General features: G+C 40.4%; 1 protein-coding gene across 2 annotated transcripts in view; it reads right to left on the bottom strand.

Annotated features, from left to right (window-relative positions):
• Positions 1-16842, bottom strand: part of CHPT1 (choline phosphotransferase 1) — a 32798-nt gene extending 15956 nt beyond the window's left edge. The window contains exons 1-3 of one of the 2 annotated variants that reach the window (XR_001137724.1): positions 16355-16832; positions 2670-2817; positions 2246-2387 (exon numbers count right to left, since the gene is read on the bottom strand). Coding sequence is in view for 1 of the 2 variants with exons in the window: in XM_012650267.1 (XP_012505721.1) it covers positions 2246-2387; positions 2670-2817; positions 16355-16627 (563 nt within the window). In the remaining variant the exon portion in view is untranslated. Of the gene's footprint in view, positions 1-2245; positions 2388-2669; positions 2818-16354 lie in introns of both variants that reach the window. The other variant, XM_012650267.1, reaches the window with a different exon arrangement.
• Positions 16843-20488: the final 3646 nt, after the last annotated feature.

The following is a 20488-nucleotide window of genomic DNA, read 5'->3' as shown; positions in this document are numbered from 1 at the left end:
TTTCTTTAGCCCAATTAAAAAACTCATTTGGCATGTTTTTTCTTCATTCTTTTAGAAAAGAGGGAAACAACAAAAAACAGGCTTAAACCAAGAATATATTCATAAAACAAATTTCCATAGTATATTCCAAGGTTGTGTGGCCTGGTTTCATATATCTGTATTCAAATATTATAAATACTATAAAAATTAAACTCAAAAATTGACGGATTTTCAGAAAATCCATCCTAGTGAAAAGACAAGAGACACTGGCTCAGTTTGTAAGAATTTCCAGAGGCTTAGCTGATGGCCTACATAGAGATCTTTCTTGTTGTTTTAAGCAGGACCGCCAATCTATCCTACTTAACGGCTCAATGATAGTTTTACTTTGGCAAGGTGAAACAAGTGTACTGGTTAGGGTAAATGCCATGTGCAGTTAGTATTTAAGTGGCTGACCCCTGGGACACTGCAGCATCTCCTTCACTCTCCTGCAGGCTCAGTGCTGAACCACATGAGCCGTTTCCCTAATGTTCTGAGTGCTTCCCTCACGCTTCTGCCTACAATGCTCTTCCCCAGTCTGTCTGGCATATTCCCTTCCACAGGTGACTCATCTTTGTCTCTGCAATTCTAAGCACATATACTAGGTTCTCAATCAACAGCAAATGAGTACAAACTAGACCAGAAATATGAACTAATTCAGAAAGATTTTTAATGAAGTTAGGAATCAAAAAGGGCAAGTATTAGTCATTAAATAACAATAATGACAATTAACCAAAACATTACATTATTATATTACTCCAATTTACCATAGCAAGTTCAGCAAATTAACTAAAATGCACTATACTTTGCAAAGCTGCATTTCTATTTTAGCATATCTTAATCTAATTAAATAGGTACAGATTTTTAATTTTTGATCTGTAGGTTCTTGATCAAAATGTAACGAATCAGCTAAAGATTCTCATTTTCCATAAAAACCTTCTTAAACTAATTCTGCCCATAGTTACCTTCTCCTTTGTTAGAATTTCTTCAGTGCTTCTGGAAACCTAAAGCAAGTCATTTTATACTTGGAATGGAGTATATCAGCAGTATCACAGAAGTATTTTCTCATCTTTTTAATAAGTGTACCATATAGTACCTAAAATAGGGACTAAATCGTCAATGTATTTGGTGTTCTTCCACAGCAGCTAATACATTGCTGACCCCACTGTATTAAACAGCAGTCATTACAAAGTGTGGGGCTGGAAGTCAAATAGACTTGAGTTTTAATCTTGGCTCTACCACTTATTGGCAGTATATTTGCGCTACCTCATTTGTACAGTGGAGGCAGTACCCATCTTACAGTGTTCATGTGAGGAATAAATGAGATAATGCACGGAAAGCACTTAGCACAGTGCCTGAAATATGCAAGTGCTCGATAGGTAGTAAATACAATTATTCCATAATTTAGAATCAATGTGAAAAATTGCCTAAAGCCTGCCCTCTGCTAAATGATCCATAGTTTTGAGCTTCTCCTCTCATTTATCATTAACAAGAGATTTTTTTCAGAGCTACTGTTTCTCCTATGGAGCACTAACATGGGGCTAAAAGGAATTAGCAGACATGGGAAGCCAAAGCCAAGAATGAGCAAATGGCAGATGGTTCTTAAAGAATCAGGCAGAGAGGAAGCTATATGAGAAACAGGAACAGAGAATAAATAGCACTCTAGCTTTGTGCACTATTTCCTGGTGTCTCACCAGAGGCATACATACGATCTGATGTTTAGCTGTAGCATTTACAAGGTGTTTTTACATCTCACCAATTGTCTACCACAGCTGAGAGTCTCATGATTACCTGTTGTTGGTGACTGCTGTCAAGGGGGTTCCCCTTTTTGGGTACATGAAGATTTGACCAAAAAGGACCTTAGACTCCATATCACATTATTTTATTATACGAGTCAAACGCTGCTTATTTAATTACTGCATATCCTTTTTCTATATTATTCAGGTCCCTTATTTTTCTTTTTCTCCTGTCTATTGTAAGCTTGGGCTAGTAAGTTGGAGAAGGGAGAAGAAAAATAAAATTATTATCACATAATGTAACTATTTATAACATGCAAATAACCCAAAAGACTTAAATTAAGGTGTAGTATTTATGGATGCTCCAATAAATTAAAAATAATTTAAGTTACTGATTGAAGATTTGTTCCCCTTATTATGGATAAATGACATAAGAGATCGTGAAAATGAATTCTATCATATTTTTAAACGTACAACTTAGAAAACATACTTACTTTCCAAATCTCAACACGCCTGAAACATAAGTCTGCCAATGAGCACAATAAAACATGAACATCCCAATAAAAGAGCAGAAAAACAACCAGTCAGGATGAGTTCCTAAGCGAGCAGCAATTGAAGCTCCCACTGCCATAAACACTGAAAGAAAACAAGATTTAAGAACCATTAAGAATTAAAAATAATTAATGAAATCATTGCTCTGTGCCGCTTACAGAGTTTTAAGGGAATAATTCTGGCATTAAAATAAGGCATACTTAACAAAATGAATTCTTGAACATACTTTTTAAACGCACTATTCAAAATTGCTCCCAAGTATACACCTATCCAAAAAATTGACCAAACAGCTAAGTTCATTTTATTCTTAGGGTACCAGTACCAAAAAAAAAAAAAAAAAAAAACTATATATCTCCACTACTTTACCTGTAGAAAGAGAGTCACAACCATGGTCAAAGAGTTCCCCTAAAGGGGAACAAGAATTTGTTCTTCTGGCTTGTTTCCCATCAATAGCATCCAGTGACTGGTAGATAAAGAGTCCCAGTGCACATAATAGGTATGTCCAGTATGGTGCCTAAAAATAAATGCAAATAATAAAGACTGTTAAGTGACAACAAGCTAGCTCCTGTGTGAAAATAGCTCAACCTAAGCCAATCAACATATTTTCTTGGGCTCACACTTTGTACCATCTGTGTGTTACAAAGAACATTGATAACCTTCCTTCTACAGATGTGAAATTGAGAAATCAAATGAATTGCTCTGAGTCATCTGGGTAGACGGTCAGAGAAGTCCACACTGTGAGAAGCACAAAGTTAAATGGCTGAGCAAGGATTAGGGCCCTGATCTTGATTCCTAGTCCATGGCTCTTCTAATATAATACTATTCATATATGGCACAGCTTTGAAATTATTCAATACGTCTTTGCTATGAAAAAAGACCTTAGAGGCAAACTGCAGACACCTGCTTCTACTCATTATGGAGTATCAGGAACTGGATTTACTCTCCCACCTTATGTAACTGGAAAGTCAATAAAATATATGAAACAATAGTTCTCAGACATTGCAGGCAGCACAGGCCTGTGATCCCTGGGAGAAGGGAAACAAATGAGGCGAGCCCTACGATTGCTCCAGCTTACAGGCCGAAGTCAGTTTCCAGCCTAGAACAGAGCCCAGTAATCTTGCTGTGTTGAGGAGAAATGTATCAGCATTTCAGGAAGGTCAAGGCAGCCAGCACTCGTGGAGCAGAGGACCTGAGAGGAGGAAGCTATGCAGAGAGGAGCACAGGTTGTGGAGGTCTACAGAAAGGCACCCTTGCTGATCTGTGCCTGAATGAGACAAAACTACCAACCTAGGCCAGGGAAAGACGACTGGAATGTGGAAGGAAGGTCAAACAATTCTTGAAGCTCACACAAGGCTGGGAATAGTCCATGTTCTCACCGGGCAGAGCAGAAAGACCTTGTTAATACCTGGGGCATTAGGTAGACTTCTCAGAAGTGTATTGCCTTAGCAGCGGGCATAAATTAATCCTAGATCGAAGGCTTCTCTGGACAACCCTAACAAAACTTAAAATACAGACTCGAAACGATCCAATTAATTCCTAGTAACTTAACTGCAGTCAACACAAAGTATATCTTAGAAAAAAAAAAATCTAGCACCCCAAGATATAAAATTCAAAAGGTTTGGCATCCAATCAAAAATAAATAACTAAATAAATATCCAGTCATGCAAAGAAGCAGGAGAATAGGATCTACAACTAGAAATAAAATCAGTCAATACAATCAGAATATAATCAGAATCAATGCAAACAAATAATAGAATTAGCAGACAGGGACATTAAAATAGTTATCATAAATATGCTCCACATGTTCAAGTAGAGGAAAACATGAAAATTTTAAAAAGAAATGAAAGACTCAAGTGAAACCTATAGAAATGAAAAATACAGTATTTGAATTGTAAAATTCATAGCGTATTTGACACCGCAGAAGAAAAGATCAGTGAACTTGCAGACTACCCATGGAAACTATCCAAATTAATGCACAGAAAGAAAAAAAGCTAAAAATAATTGAACTGGGCACCAGTGACCTGTGGAACAGCAGAAAGCAGTCTAGCATATAAGCAATTGGAGTCTCAGAAAGAGAGAGGGTGGGGCATGGAAAACATTAAGAAGAAATAAAAGCTGAAAAATTTCTAAATTTGCTGAAATCTACAAACTCACATATACAAGAAGCTTAACAAAATCCAAGCAGCATATTTTTTAAAAACCCATCAAAGCACATAATAATCAAGTCAGTTAAAACCACTGATAAAGAGAAAATCATAAAAGCCAGAGGAAAAGACATATTACATGCAGAAGCACAGATAATAATGACAGAGGAAAGAGTAAGTAAACTTGAAGACAGATCAATAGAAATTATCTAATTTAAAAATATACACAAGATTTTAATAATGATCATTCTTTTCTTTCAGCATTTTATAAATGAATTCCACTTCCTCAGGGACCACGATAGCAACGTCAGCCCAGAATTCTACATCTTGGAGAGAAGTACAGCAAAATTGTTAAGAATTAGGGTTTTGAAGTTAGATCCATTTTGGAGTCCTTGGCTCTGTCACTTAATAGCCATGTGACTATGGGTAAGTCTTTTAACCTCTTTAAGACTTGGTGACTTCATCTGTAAAATGTAAATAATACTTACAGGTGAAAGTATCTTATGAAAAAATTTCTTAGCTCTTTACACAGAGCCTGGCATATAGTAACTGCTCAATAAAGGTCAACTATTGTCATTAAATTGTGTTTTGCATAGTTTTAGCAGCAAATATAATCTTTAAATACCAACCTATGTATGGTTTATGTGGTAATTCTATAAATATCCAATCAACTTGACTACCCCATTCTTCAATCTTTCTAAGTTTACTTTGAACTACCCTTAGTAAAGATTTTACCATTTGTTAACAATAAATGTACAGTATTAATGATTGCAGTACTAACTGTTTAAAAGGACTTATTAAGTCTCACCTATATAAAGGAAAATTAGTATAAATTAGAAATAATTTAAGAAGAGAAACAACCTGAGTTATAAACATACATGTTAGAATGTCACAGTTCTAATCAGCATATTTTTAAAAGCTTATCTGGAAACTATGAAACAATTTAAAAGAAAGCAAACAGATAACTGAAGAATCATGGCAGTACAAGAATGAAAAAACAAACAAACAAACAAAACACAACCCACCTAGAATCTTTTGAAAGAATCCCAAAGTATTTTGCAGAGAACGATTCTGTTAACCCTTTTCAAACTAGTAAATTTTGTTTTTCTTTTTTTTTGAGACAGTCTTGCTCTGTCTCCTGGCTAGAGTGCAGTGACATCATCATAGCTCACTGCAGCCTCAACCCTCTGGGCTCCAGTGATCCTCCTGCCTCAGCCTCCCAAATAGCTGGGACTACAGGCATGAGCCACGGTGCTCAGCCTTTTATGTCTTCTTTGGAGAAATGTCTATTCTGGTCTTTTCCTCATTTTTTTAATCAAGTTATTTGGTTTTCCAATATTGGGTTGTTTGAGTTCATTATAAATTCTGGATATTAAGCCCTTATCAGATATGTGATTTGCAAATATTTTTTCCCAATCTGTAGGCTGCTGTTTCATTTTGTTGTCTGTTCACTTTACTGTGCAGAAACTTTTTAGTTTGATGTAGTCTCATTTATTTATTTTTGCTTTTGTGGCCTGAGCTTTTGGTATGATATCCAAAATGCCATCACCGAGGCCAATATCCAGGAGCTTTCACCCTATGTTTTCTTCTAGTTTTATAGTTTCTGGGTCTTATATTTAGGTCTTTTATCCATTTTGAGTTGATTTTTGTATATGGTGTACGATATGGGTCCAAGTTCATTCTTTTTCATGTGGAAATCCAGTTTTCCCAGCATCATTTATTGAAGAGACTATCCTTTCCCCATTGAGACCTCTTGGTGCCTTGTCAAAAATTAGCTAATCATACCAAACTAGAAAATTCTTACTCATTTTTTCTACTACGAAAAATTATTTTGTTTTAATTTTGATGATCAAAGCAAAGTTATACTTTAAACATACATATAAAAATTGGAAGCTGAAGTTATTAAAATTTCTATAATGACATAAAATGTCATTTTTCTCTTTTCTATTTTCCATCAAATAACTCTTCCCCCAAAATGACAGAATTCTGAAAAGAATCATCTTACCTGAAGGATCTTCCATTTCTACCTTCCATGTAACTTTTTATACTGAAAATCTAGAGCTTCTCAAGGAGTACTCCCAAAGATAAATATTAAAAGCTTAATTCTGACCTCTGATCTCAGAGATTGGCTGCAGGCAGGTCTAAAGGTCAAGGTGTTAACAGAAATTCATGCTGAAATAAATTTGACACCACAGTTGGGGGTGGACTCTGCCCCAAATTACATCCTGCTCCTCATGTGGAAAAGGAAATGAAAACTATTTTCCCAGTTTAAAACTACTTCATCCTAATGAGGCATTAAGATTTAGGATTTAAATAAGGAAACAGAGACAGGGAGAATTTAAACAAGGAGAAGACAGAAAAAATCTAGGCACAAACCAAGGTAGAGGCCTGAAAGTGAAAGGTTCTCATGAGTCAGTGACTGCATCCATGTTCCTGGAACAGGTAATTATAAAGGTAAGATCACAAAGGTAACATGATCTTAAACAGTACAACAAAGGGCATTTTTAATACATCGTTTGATTTGATACAGAAATCCACAGAGATAGGGCAGTTACCGTCACATTCTTTATATTAAAGATGAAACTGAAACATGGGAGGGGTGATAATTCCCATCAAGGCAAGCAGTCTGGGAACAGAAATCAAACCCAGGTCTTCTGACTTGCCCTGTGAGATCTACCCCGCCTGAGGCTACACAGGCTGGATGGAGCTTCTCACCTGAATTCTCCACAAACTACCTATTCCATGAAACCTGCTGAGGAGCACTTTCCCCCTCACACGATAACAATTTCACGTGGTAGTGAACCACGGGAAATGGCTGCCAGCCACAAGAAGTCGCCTTTCTTTTAAACCCAGAAAAGTACACTGATCTGCCAATACCTCATCACTCCTTTTCCCCGTCTTCCCAAGGCCACCGGAGCCAGACCTATCTTCTCTTTTCCCTTCAGTCACCACCTCTGTCCCCACCTGGAAGTTACTAAATAGTCTGCAATTTTTCCAACTTCTTTTCTAACTTGTTACCTCTGCAAACAGGTTGGGATCTACTTGGCCAGGCACACAGAACGCCTTCCTTCCAGGAGTCTTTCCAAAAAGGGTACAATTACAGAGACTCCGAAAGAAAGCAGATCTACACAGCCACCCAATTCTAGTTTTCACATGAACTGATTTCCAAAAGTTTTAAAGGTAAGGATGGAAAAATCAGGCTTAGATTGTACATTATAAAGTCATAAGCAATATATGAGACTACCTCTATAGAAGGAACTTAATTCTAAATAGTAGAACTTTTCCAGGTAATACTAAATTCAAACATTTAAAGTTTTTAATTATATAGTTTTTATAATATCTACTGTATCTTGAAGATCAGAATTTAACAATATATCATAGAAATCTTTCCAGGTCAAACATACAGATCTACATCATTCTTTTTAATGACTACATGGTATTCAATTATGTGGCTATATCATAATTTAAGTAGTAACTTCCATAACAATGAATTGTATTTGATTTCATGAAGCGTTATCACGTAAGTTTATTCTAGAAAACAAAATAATTACTAAGAATCAATCATAACTCCTAGTCACTAAAAAGAAAAAAGCCTCCACTGATAAATTGTTTTCCAGCTACATTACTGAAAAAGAGCTGTATAAAAGAGCTGAATATTGGGGAAATTTTCGCTTTTCAAGATACTTGAATTATTTATAGGATTCTATTCTTCATTACGGGATTAGAGAAAACTAAATCATGATTTTAAAACTTCCTCAGTGCTTTCTGACAACACTCTAATTGATTATATAGAAGCACAAACAAATTAAACTGACATCTTAGCTTGGAAGTCATACACTACTACCTTAGGCTCAAAGGCACAAAGCTTATACTGGAAAAAAGGAAACTGCAACTCTGGTAGTCCATTAATTTAATTTTCACACATGATTTGCTTTTCCAGAAAACATCCAAAGGTGAACAGCAGCTCTGACAAATCCTATATTTCTTCAGCACTCTCTGGGGAAAAGTCCATAAGTTTAAGAACCTTAAAGTTTCCATATCAAAGACAGAGGGACAGGGGGCTGGCCAGTGACTTCGAGACAAGATCTCAAGTGAGAGAGCAGCCATCTACTTTTCTTCTGCCCTTGCCCACAACTCTCTGACTCCCAAACAAAAAGAGAAACAGCACTAGTGCCTGCAGATTGCCTTCTCTCATCAAAGCCTCACACCCCCAAACCCAACCTCCAAAATTAACTTTCCTCTTCCTCTTTTCTTCTCACCTAACAAATTTCATTTTTTAGGGCTGAACTGATTGAAGCAGAGTAAGGGCAGAGACTGTGTTTTTCTCGCTTAGCACTGCGCTCCCAGTCCTCCAGCACAGTGCCTGGCACAGAGTATATGTCCGACAAATATTCCCGAATTAATGGACCAAGTGTGACAATAAAGGTCTTTGCGCAAAAATAATTTTCAATTTGTATTACAGGAGCATTTGGGGTAGGCCTTCATGTGCTCTAGGCTCCTCTGGCTACTCCCAAACTAATCTTAGAACAAGGAAAATATATGAAATGAACACATGCTCTCTACCCACTGATGAGTTTCTTCACAGCCTATCGCTCAACCACCCAACTTCATACTCCAGCTCCATTCCACCCACAAGGTCCTCTTATCCACCTTATTTATAAGTTGATTCCGTCTCATGGCTGTTTCCTTCCCAAACATTGTCACCCAATTCAGCAAAGCACTCATGTGCCCCCTCCTTCAAAGACTGCCTGATATGCCTCTTTCTCCACCTATGCTTCGCCTAGGAAGAAATCAAAGGACAGTCATTATATTCCTACCTCTTCCACTTAAAAAACATGCCTACTATAAATATTTATTTTTCAGGGTTAAAGCAGCCTTTGTAAATGTATAGGCCTTCTGTTGTGCCATGCATGCATCATTGGTACCTCAAGCATACAAATATAAGAAACTACGCAACAATAGTATTCAGGACTTTGTATATAACTTTACTATAAATAGCACTATTTCTGTTGTTTCCTTGGTTTTAAATGGTTTCACAGGTGGCAGAAACAAGTTAAAATGCACAGCTCTGAAATTGTCTTCTTTAGTTAGCTAAGACCTGATTTAACCAAGGGAAGAGACTGTACATAAGTCAATCATTGTTTCATAATTGTAGCCTACCATTTCTTCAAATAACAGTTATCTTAGTCCGTTTTCTGTTGCTATAACAGAATACCAGACACTGGGTAATTTATAAAGAAAAGATTTATTTGGCTCACGGTTCTGGAGCCTGGGAAGGCCAAGAGCACGGATGGCACGGGCATCTGGTGAAGGCCTTTTGCTGTGTTATCCCATAGTGGAAGGTGGCGATGAGCATGAGACACAGAAGGGAACCAGGGGCCAGACTTGTTTCATAACAACCCATCTCATGATAACCAAACCACTTCTGTGATAACGACGTTAATCTATTACCCAGTTACCTCTTATTAGTCCCACCTCCCAACACCGTTCCACTGGAAATTAAATTTCCAACACATGAACTTTTCAGGGGACACAAACCATAGCAACATTCAACTTTAAGACCTCTAAATCCATAGTGAAAACAAATAGAAACAAGTGAATTCTTACAGAATCAAGATTTTCCACCTCAAACCCTTATTTATATGGAAATTCGTATCTTCATAATCATGTAGAAGTACAGGATGCTATCCATTATAAGATTAAAGGAAACTACTATATCAATTTAGTTATTAATAACTGGAAATTGAATCATGATGATATTCTATTTTATTCCACTAAAAGTCATAATACCCTTTCTTCTTTTGCCTATAAATAAGGATTTGATAACAATAATCACCTTATTTGATAAAAAATAATCTAAAAAAGACATGTGGATGTTTTCTAACATATGAGAATATGAAATGTAAACTACCTCTCTCCTCAGCTGTAAAATTGAAAAATTCTCCTAAGAAAATAGGTTTTATTAATACTTCACTTTAAACCTGTCTTCTTCCTTTTATTCTATCTGTTTACAGGAGGGGCTATCAAAGGAAAGAGGATGGAAACATTTCTACTTGGCCAATATAACCCAAAAGGTATTCTATTATTTAAATATGTATAGGTGAAAACTAGTTCTAATTACCGAGAAAGCCAGCAGAGGCTAGGTCAGTGGTTTAAATGTTACCAGGCACCCACGAAAAAGAAACCAGATGCAAATACCAGATGCTAGTCTGTTAGAGTCCAAGAGAAAAGTAGACTCGAGTTCCTTGATAAGAAATAAGAGACTTAGAGAGGGACCTCTAGGACCAAGAGAGGTCCCAATCTCAAAACGGTCTCAAAAATGAGCATTAAATGACCCCTTAGGTACATGTGCTATTCTAGGTTCTTGGAACGCATTAAAGAGAAAACCCACTCTCTGGGTTACAAGCACTCTGGCCACCCTACAGTGTCTGAGGAGGGGCATGCACAGTGCAGGAAAACAGAAACCCATTTGAGAAAAACAGTAAGCATTCAGACAGCCTCAGTTTCACTTCCTGGGGAATGGACCTCTAGGTGGAAGTTCAGCCAGGAAATCAATCTCTAATTGCTCAAATGTTTGGGCCTCATATGGGCACACAGATAGGATTTCAACACACAGTGAGGATTATTTTGGAAAGAGAGAGAGATGTGAACCATGAGTTTAGTCACCCGAGTGGTCAGTTAGCCAGGTGGGAGGATGTTAGTGGATCACATGGCCTTCCACAGCAGAAGACACAGAGCACGTAGAGGGGAAACTGCAGCACCAAGTGGTAAGTACAAGTAGTCAGGTGTGCAGGTGTCCAGGGCAGTGAGAACCACTGGGCCTGGAGTGAGAATGGCGAGAAATGGCACCAACATTATGCTGCTGCCAGAAAGAGTCCCTGTTAGATAAAACAAGAGGACAAGAAAGAGAAATTATAGGAGAAATGCAAAGGAAGAATACCTGCCCTGGGATCTTCTTGCAGATAGTTACGAGTATGGATGCCCGACTTTACTTGCACCCAAATCCTTGCTCTGCCACTCACTGACTGAATTGGACAAGTTACTTAATTTCTCAGTGCCTCAGTCTCTCCATTTGAAAAATGGGAATAATCACTATTCCAGTCTCATTGTGAGAATTAAATGACATATTATACATGCGAAGTACTTATAAAAGTGTCTGGCATATGGAAGAAGCTCAGTAAATGTTAATTATTGTTATTGTTAATACTGACACTACATCAGATATACTTTTCATTTTAGTATTTATGTATTTATTTTAAGGTATTTTGGAAAAATTGAATGTATTTTGAAAAATAGCTAGCATATCAAATCTATGATTTTATAGATGTTAAGCTTTAGAATGGTCTAAATTTTTAAAAGGAGGTTGATTTAAAGTGGACATAAAGACCAGCCTGAGCAAGAGCAAGACCCTCATCTCTACTATAAATAGAAAGAAATTAGCCAAACAACTAAAAATAGAAAAAATTAGCCAGGCATGGTGGTATGTGCCTGTAGTCCCAGCTACCCGGGAGGCTGAGGCAGGAGGATCGCTTGAGCCCAGGAGTTTGAGGTTGCTGTGAGGTAGGCTGATGCCACCACACTCTAGCCCAGGCAAGAGAGTGAGACTCTGTCTCAAAAAAAAAAAAAAAAAGCCAATTTAAAATAAAATAAAATAAAATAAAGTGGACATAAAGAAAAATAGTAAATAGGAGCTAGTATAGGTAATACACCAACCCAAAAATCTTCCCAAACTAAAATTGAGGAAATACTGGAACTATACAATGTCAATTATGTGAATTTTTGTACTTAAAAAAATACCTCTTTCCTTTAAATGGCCTTGAGTGAGTTGAAACATATGCAAAAGGGATTCACATAACCAATAACTATTAGCTCAGCTGGTAACAGGAGATTTCAATTATCCAAGCATCAATTGACTTCTTTCTTCAAAAAAAATAGAAACTGTATTTCTAAGAGGTAGCAGGAAAGAAAATTAGAAGACAGATTATGTATATGTGCAAAAATGTGATGCTGATATGCTTCTGGTGGACTTTGTACCCAGACAGATATTTCTATGATGTTTAAAAGAGAATTCATGGAGTTCCTAATACACTGCTAACCTGACTCTGGAAAGCATAACAATTAGAAAGAACTGATTGCCCCTGTTCCTGCAACTGCTCTACCCTATACTATGCCCCTGTGATGGGGTTAAGACATTGTTTACTGGGAGCCTGTGAAGGGCAGGGCGCTTCCTTGTTTACAGATGGAGGGTTCCCACCTGAAAGGCTCCAGAGGAGGCTGGTGGTCAGGAAAGGTTGGACCATTCTCTGTCAAGCCAATCAGAAAGGCCCTAGGGCCTAATAGGTTTCAATCCAGATCTTTGGCCTCAGCTCAGTTTAAGAACCAGCATTTGAGAAGAGCCCGCTCATTTTCAGGAAATGAAGTAGGTTATAAACCGGGGCAAAGGAAACCAGACTTTGCACACAAATGCAGTTAAACCAGCACTCAGGGCCAAAAGGGCTTTCTCATGCCCTGACAAATCTGTACTTTGAAAGGTGGCAGAGAAATCTGTACTTTGAAATCTGTGCTTTGAAATATATTTTTTATATTTTTGTTCCAGGTTTTCTTCCTCCTTAGCACTTACTAGAGTTCTTGTTGATAATGTCAGTATTTCACTGTGCTTAGGGGGAACAAGAAGAGAGAGGGGTATGTGGAGAAAACCCAGGCCAAATCTATCATCCACACTAATTGTACTTACTGGGGGCTTTAGCATCTGTTCTGGTCTTTAACTTCTCAAAATCCAGGTGGTAGTAGCCTTATGCCCCAGTCAAATGCACGAGGAGGGAGATTTAAAGCCCTTTCTATATATCACAATGCTGTGTTTTATCCACACTTGAACCAGAATTTTAAAGGAGAAATAGCTTATTCCTTAGGTGTTGAGGAATTAGTCGAGCCTTAAGAATCCAAGGGACAAGCCACAAAGGGAAGCTATCCCCACTTTACCTAAAGAGGCTCCTTCTAGACAGGGCTGGGACCACCGTGTGCCAAGAAGGCACCAAGGCTGAAGAATTTAAGGCATTCACTCTCAGGGTTCTGCAAGTGCCTCCTTTAATTTTGAGGACTCCTCTTTCCTCACCCTGAATCCTTCCCTGTTTCTAGAACTTTCATCTCCTATAAGTCTGGCGTTTATATTTTGTTGTTTTTTTGTTTCTTCTTCAATCTGGGCTTGTCATATATTTTATTTTAATGAGAGAGGTCAGTCTCTCACAAGAGTCCTGCCCTAATAAATGATGCTTGAAAAGTTATTGAGCTGGTTAAAAAATAAAAAGAGGTAAAAGAGTGATAAAAAGGAAATATACTAGATCTCAAAGAAACCAAACCTATGAAAAATAATCTAAGTAGAAATCTACATGTTATTGCCTTTTCTATTATTCCCCCAACAAATAACTCTTTACTGTGTAGCACAAAGGCGACTGTAACCTGAGTTATTTAAACAAAGAATGAACCGTTTCTTAAGGGCTTTCTGGCTTCCTCAGGTATATTCACTTTTGGGTTCAACTTTCTATCATAAACAAAAGAAATGTATTAATATTAGTCAATGCCCTTTGACCTTGCCCTAAGCTAGGCACTTGTTATAAATACACACTTTAACAGAGACAGTGACATGGATTTATATACACAGATCAAGAAGGCAAGACAAAAACATTTCCCAGATAAGGAATAGGGAATGGAGTCACAGTTTATACCAGTCAAAAATAAGTGCATACAATGAGTGCTTTGTAGTAGGGAATGCTCCTAGGCTGGAGCTAGAACAAGATTTCAATCACTGAGCTATCTAAACTCAAAGGTCCTTCCAAACTCTAAGGATCTGTGTATTCCAGTCTAAGGTTAGGTAGCCAGGGAATGGGGGCCAGGGACTATATACTTAGAGTGGTGTTTAGATAGAATTGCTTCATCAAAGTGAGAAGGAGACAATCAGTTCTTGTTTTCTCCATTCACCCTAACACTTGCTTACTCTCCTTAAAGTTACCAAAGCCAAACAATTAATAAGTAATCCAAGAACAGCTAAAACTGAGTAAGAGTTGAAAAGCATCATCTCTCAAGATTACACTGTGTTATTTCATTCATGCAGTCAATAATTCAGTAAATATTTACTAAGCATTTGCTTTTATGCAAGGCACTGTGCTATGGAAATTATGCAAATAAGCAATTGCTGTCTGAACTTAAAATCTGGTAGGTTGTCCTGCTCAATAAGAATACATATAATCAAAGTAAAATGGAGACGTTCCACAGGAGAGCAACAAAGCCCTACAGAGGAAGCACAGCTTTCTGGCTTGTAATCCTGGTCTCCAAGTAAAGCTATGTGATCCTAGAAGTGCTTAATTTCCCTTCAGTTTCCGCATCTAATACTGTTAGCTGAATTTAGAACCAATCAAAACTAAATTTTTTATGCCTTTTCAGGACACTGTTTAATAACAGTAATATTTTAATGTATTAACTAGTATTTTAAATTTATTGAGCAAATTATAATTCCCTACATTTATCTGTATATATCATTTGGTCCTCACTGCATCCTTAAGAAATTGTTTTGGCAGGCATTATTTTCTATTTGACACGTGGGAAAACAGACCCTGTAGTTCTGTTGTAGCAGAGCTAGTCAGAAGCCAAGTCTCTCACTTCCAACTGAGAATCTTTTCATTGGGATACACTCTCTCTGGGAAATTCTGGAAACAGGCAGCAAAAACCAAAAACTGAAGCAGCTTACTTTTTCAAACACTATGTAAATGAATAGCAATGGTGAATAACAATGGGAATGTCTGCTAAGAAATATGTAATAAACATACTGATCAAATGGCAAGGTATATTTAAATGTAGGCTCCATCAAATATTTTTTAGAAACGGATGCATGAATGCAAGGCATGAAGTATTTCCATTGTATTCCTGTTATCCAACCTCAACTCCTACTAGTCCTCCACTGAACCTACACTCAAATATGATTATAAAGGGACTTCACTACATGGAGGGCAAAGAAAGAAAGTAATGGCACAGAACGTGCCATGTAATATTTATCCCATGTATTATAAGCTACAGATGGGAGTGAACCCAACTTCGCCCTATATCCCTCCATACTTAGCCCAAAAAGTGCTTCTCATTAACAGTTGTCCAAAGCCCTCATTATTTACCCTTATTTTGGACATAGGTCAAATGTAATTATTGCTAATAGTATCTGTTGGTTTGTATTGATCCCTGGGTGGTGATAAGAATTATCGTCTTGATAATACTCTAGTTTGTTTTTCATGAAGAAGTCAATGAAGCAAAGAGGAAGTTATCTCTCAAAAGTAACTTCTCTTTGATCAGTGCTACCAGTAATTTCAGGATCACTAGCACAACCTTCCAGAAACGGACGGTTATAAAAGTATCCACAAAACATTTAGGGTTTGGCCAACCCGGCTACAGGTCCTTAGGCCAGGCTGGACAGAGATGGGGCTGTTCAGTCCTCAGTGTGCACAGTGCCCGACTGCTGGTCCATCCCACAGGTTGGCGCCGGCCCGGCAGGCGGTCCTCCTGCCAGTGCGTGGCCCCGGGGAGGATCTGTGCGGACTTAGGACTGGGGCAGTGACCTTGACAGCCCCTCCGGCTGCCCGGGGAGGCTCAGGGTGGTCACGGGACTGGGATAGTGGCATGACAACCTCTAGGCGGCCCAGGAGAGGCTGGGGGCGGACACGGCCAAGCCCCCGCGCAGTGCCCTCCGCCGCCCATGAGGCTCAGCCGCGCGGCGGGTCTCCCCTCTTCCCCAGTCCCTGGAGGCACGTCTAGCCACCCGCCCGCAGCGCACCGGGGCCGGGCTCGGGCGGGGGACGAGAGGCTCCTGGGGACAGCAGTTGGGGGCTTCCCTCCGCCAACGCCGCCGCCGGCGGGGACGAGCCCTACCTCCTCGGTGGCCGTGGGGCAGTAGGAGATGAGCACGAGCGTGGTGAGCAGGTTGATGGCGAGCCCGAGGAGGGTGATGGAGTTGGGGGACATCCAGAGCGGGATCCACTGGAGCAGCCAGGTCCAGTAGAGCTGCAGCGGCGGCTCGAGCAGCGACACGCCCGCCGCGCTGTAGCGGTGCTCCTCCAGCCGCCGCAGCTGCGCCGCGCTCAGCGGCTCGCCCAGCGCCTTCAGCCAGCGCGGCGCCGGCCTGGCCCCGGCGCCCGCCGCCATGGCCGCCTGCGGGCCCCGCAGCTGCGACGAGCGCAGCCCGCGCCGAGCGCCGGGGGCGGGGAGAGCGGGGGGCGGGGCTCGCGGCGGGGCCTGCGCCGGCGGGGGGCACGGGCCGGTGGGGCCCGCACGGCTGGCCGGGGTGGAGATCACGCCGGGCCGGCCTGGTGCCGGGGGCCCCGCCCCCAGCGGCTGGGCTGCGGGTGCGGCCCGCTGGCGGGGCGGGGCCTCGGGGGTTGCGGGCGAGGCGCGGGAAGGCTGGGCCGGCGCCGCGGGCCGCCAGGTCGCGGTTACGGCCGTAACTTTCTGCTGGCGCCCAAGGGCGCTGACTTCCCAAAGGTCGCCTGCACTTGCCTCTGGCGTCTGATTACGCTCCCCTGAGCGAAGCCTCTGGCTGGCCCGACAGTGACAGAGCTGATTCGTCTACCTTGTGGTGGTGGGGGCACAACTCCGTTGTCCTGGTGTGCCTTTGGCTAACCACTGCGGGGCGACGCTCCCTGCAGAGCCTGGGGTGTGTTTGTGTGAGAATACGATCTTGCAGGTCTGGGGTCACCGAGAGTGATGGCCCATCTGTCCTGCTTGGTAAACACACAAGCACAGTTCTCCCTCCCATCACGGAGGAAAGCGGCCCTGCCGTGTGATTAGCACTAGAGAACTCCCAGTGCATGTTCAGAGATCAAGGTGTTGCAACTAAAAATCGGGGCTCACAAACACTATCAACAAGGGACCCAATGGCTGAAACCTGTTAGGTTTGTTCCAGGTGAGAACCCAAAATGTATAGGACAGAATGTGGTTAATGCAAAACTTAGGCTTGTAAAACAATAGCCACAGGAGTCTGGAGAGTCCACGGACTTTGTAAATCTAACAGACAGCTGCAGTCAGCATTCCTCCCCCTCCCTCCCTGATAGAGATGAAGTTTATCCCTCCCTAGCTCTCCTGATAAAAGCGATGCCAGAGCTGAAGGATGGATATGACTGGGGCAGGGGTCTCAGGAGTTCGTTGTTTGCAAAAGAATTAATTACAAACGGCTGTTCAGGCCCACTTACTCCCCCCCCACCCCGAAAAAAACCCTCTATAAAACCTAAGGCTCTCCCCTTTTCTCTTGTGGACGCTTTTTTGCCTCCACCCATCTGCACCCAGATGTTCAAAATAAACAGCATTTTGCTACATTTTGAGGGAGGCTTCGTGTGTCTCCCTCTCGGCTCCCAACCTAATAAAACCCAAATGCCTATTTTTCAGAGCATTCGATACCAACAAGGATGGATATTTTTACACACACTCTTCCCTGGAATAGAGGGCAGGAATCCAGGGGTGTCCTCTCACTGCACCGTGGAGCAGGCCAGCTTGCCACACAATGGTATTCAGCAGCCTGTTACCTCACAATGCACCCTTTTGGACTGGAACATCCTGTCATAAACATGTTCTGTTGCACGACCTGAGATAGGCCTGTCACTTGCCTTGCTCTTCATGGTTCTAATCTGTATGCACTTTTCTAAGGCATAGAACAAGCCAAAAACTTCTAGGATACTTAATGCTGAGCAACATCTATCAGCAGATGCATTTTGCCCCACCACCCACTCCACACCTGCTGGGCAACTCATTCCAACACCTTGGAGCAGGGCTCAACAAACTTGCTGCCTGCAGGCCAAACCCAGCCCACCACCTGTTTTTCCTACAGCCCATGAGCTAAGGATGTTTTTTTTACATTTTTAAATGATTGAGAAAAAATCAAAAGAACATTTTGTGATGTGAAAATATATGAAATTTAAATTTCAGTACCATGAATAAAACTATGTTTATTCCTTACATATAGTTTGGCTGCTTTCATACCGTAAGGACAGCAGAGTTGGGTTGTGACAGAGACCGCGTGGCCTGCAAAGCCTAGAGTATTTACCACCTGGCCCTTTGCAAAGGAAAGCTTGGCAACCTCTACCTTAGAGCATTATGAGGGTATCTACAGACCATGCCATTCATTGGATATATATCTCCTAATCTTTAATGTGAAAAATGATGCTGACAAATGAAGGAAGGGAAACAGAATGAGGGAGATCCACTTTAAACAATGCTGGCTTTATGTGCAGTGAAACTTGCAATACGTACTTTTTAATGTGCCAGTGCCACAACTAACCCAAGGAAAAATCCTTTTCCAGATTAATAAATTCAACTATATTGGAAATAATTTCCAATGTACATCAAAAGACATCATAAAGAGAATGACAAGCCATAAACTGGGAAAAAGTATTTTCCTCAGATAAAATCCACAATGAATAGTACCCAGATTACATAAAGAGCTCTTAAAAATCAGTAAGAAACAAAAACAATCAACTAGGCTTATGTGAAGACACCTACAGCCAAATCCCCAAAACATGGTGACATAAACAAAATAGAAGTTCATTTCTCTCTTGCATAAAAGAAGTCTAGAATCGGCACTCCAGGACTGGTATGGTGGTTCCATGGTCATCAGAAACTCAGGCTCTTCTGTCTTTCTGTTCCAACTTGTATCTATGAGGTCACCGCATGGTTCAGAATGGCTGCTGGAGTTCCAGCCATCCTCCTTGCATTTCAAGCAGCAGGAAAGACGAAGAGGATAGAAAAAGGTAGATACTGTTCAGCTGAGCCAGCAAACTAGGGTGCCTTTTCAAAAGTCCCAAGCAACACTCTTCCATACAGTAGTCCCCCTTGCTCCATGGTTTCAGTTACCCACAGTCAACTACAGTCCAAAAATATTAAATGGAAATTCGAGAAATAAACAATTTATAAAATTTAAATTGCACACTCTTCTGAGTAGCATGACAAAATCCTGTGCCATCTTACTTCAACCTGTCAGGACATTAATCCTTCCTTTGTCCAGCATATCCATGCTATGTGTGCTGCTCATGTGCTAGTCACTTACTAGCCATCTTAGTTATAAGATAAAAAGTATAGTATGTATAGGGTTTGGTAATAACTGTGGTTTCAGGTATCTGTTAGGCTCTTATTCCCCTGCACATAAAGTGGTGGTAGCGGTGGTGGGGACGCCTGTTATACATCCCATTGGCCAGAACTTAATCACGTAGCCTACCTAAATGCAAGTATTAGCAAGGCAGAGTAGATGGATACAATCATTTGAAAAAAAAATCTGGCATTATCTGGTAAAGTTGAAGATGCATATGTATACTCTCTGACACCATAATTGTGATCCATGAATACATCCTAGAGAAATTCTTGCTCATGTATTCTAAGAGCTAGGTATAAGAATATTCACAGCACCTTTGTATAATAACCCAGAGCTGTAAATAAATTTCCAGCAATACAATGGGCAATAAACTGTGGTATTTTCAAGTAATTTAATATTATATAGCAAGTTTAATATAGCAATGAAAAATTAATGAACAATATGTGCTATGCCGAACTATTCACTTATTAACGTGAATGAATTACACAAGCATAGTGTTGAGTGAGGAAAAAAAAGCAGGTATATTAGTCAGAGTGAGCCGTCTTAACAAGATACCATAGACTTGTTGGCTTAAACAACAGGAATTTATTTCTCACAGTTCTGGAAGCTGTGAAGTCCAAGGTCAAGGTGTCAGCTGATTTGGTTCCCTTGGGAGGGCTCTCTTCTTGGCTTGCAAATAGCTACTTTCCCTCTGTATCCCCACATGGCAGATAGAGAGTTGGGGGAGTGAAAAGAGAGAGAGAGAGAGAAAGAGAGTGAGACACAGAGACAGAGAGAGACAGCAGGGGGGAGATCTCTGGTGTTTCCTTTTATAAAGGCACTAATCCCATCATCAGGCCCCCACCTTCACCTAAACCTAATTAATTCCCCAAATACCATCACAACGGCGGTCAGGGCTTCAACAGAATGAATTTGGGAAGGACTACCAT

Source organism: Propithecus coquereli, unplaced genomic scaffold (genome assembly GCF_000956105.1).
Source record: "Propithecus coquereli isolate 6110/MARCELLA unplaced genomic scaffold, Pcoq_1.0 Scaffold316, whole genome shotgun sequence".
Taxonomy (NCBI): Eukaryota; Metazoa; Chordata; class Mammalia; order Primates; family Indriidae; genus Propithecus; species Propithecus coquereli.
This window is presented reverse-complemented; position numbering and strand designations above follow the sequence as displayed.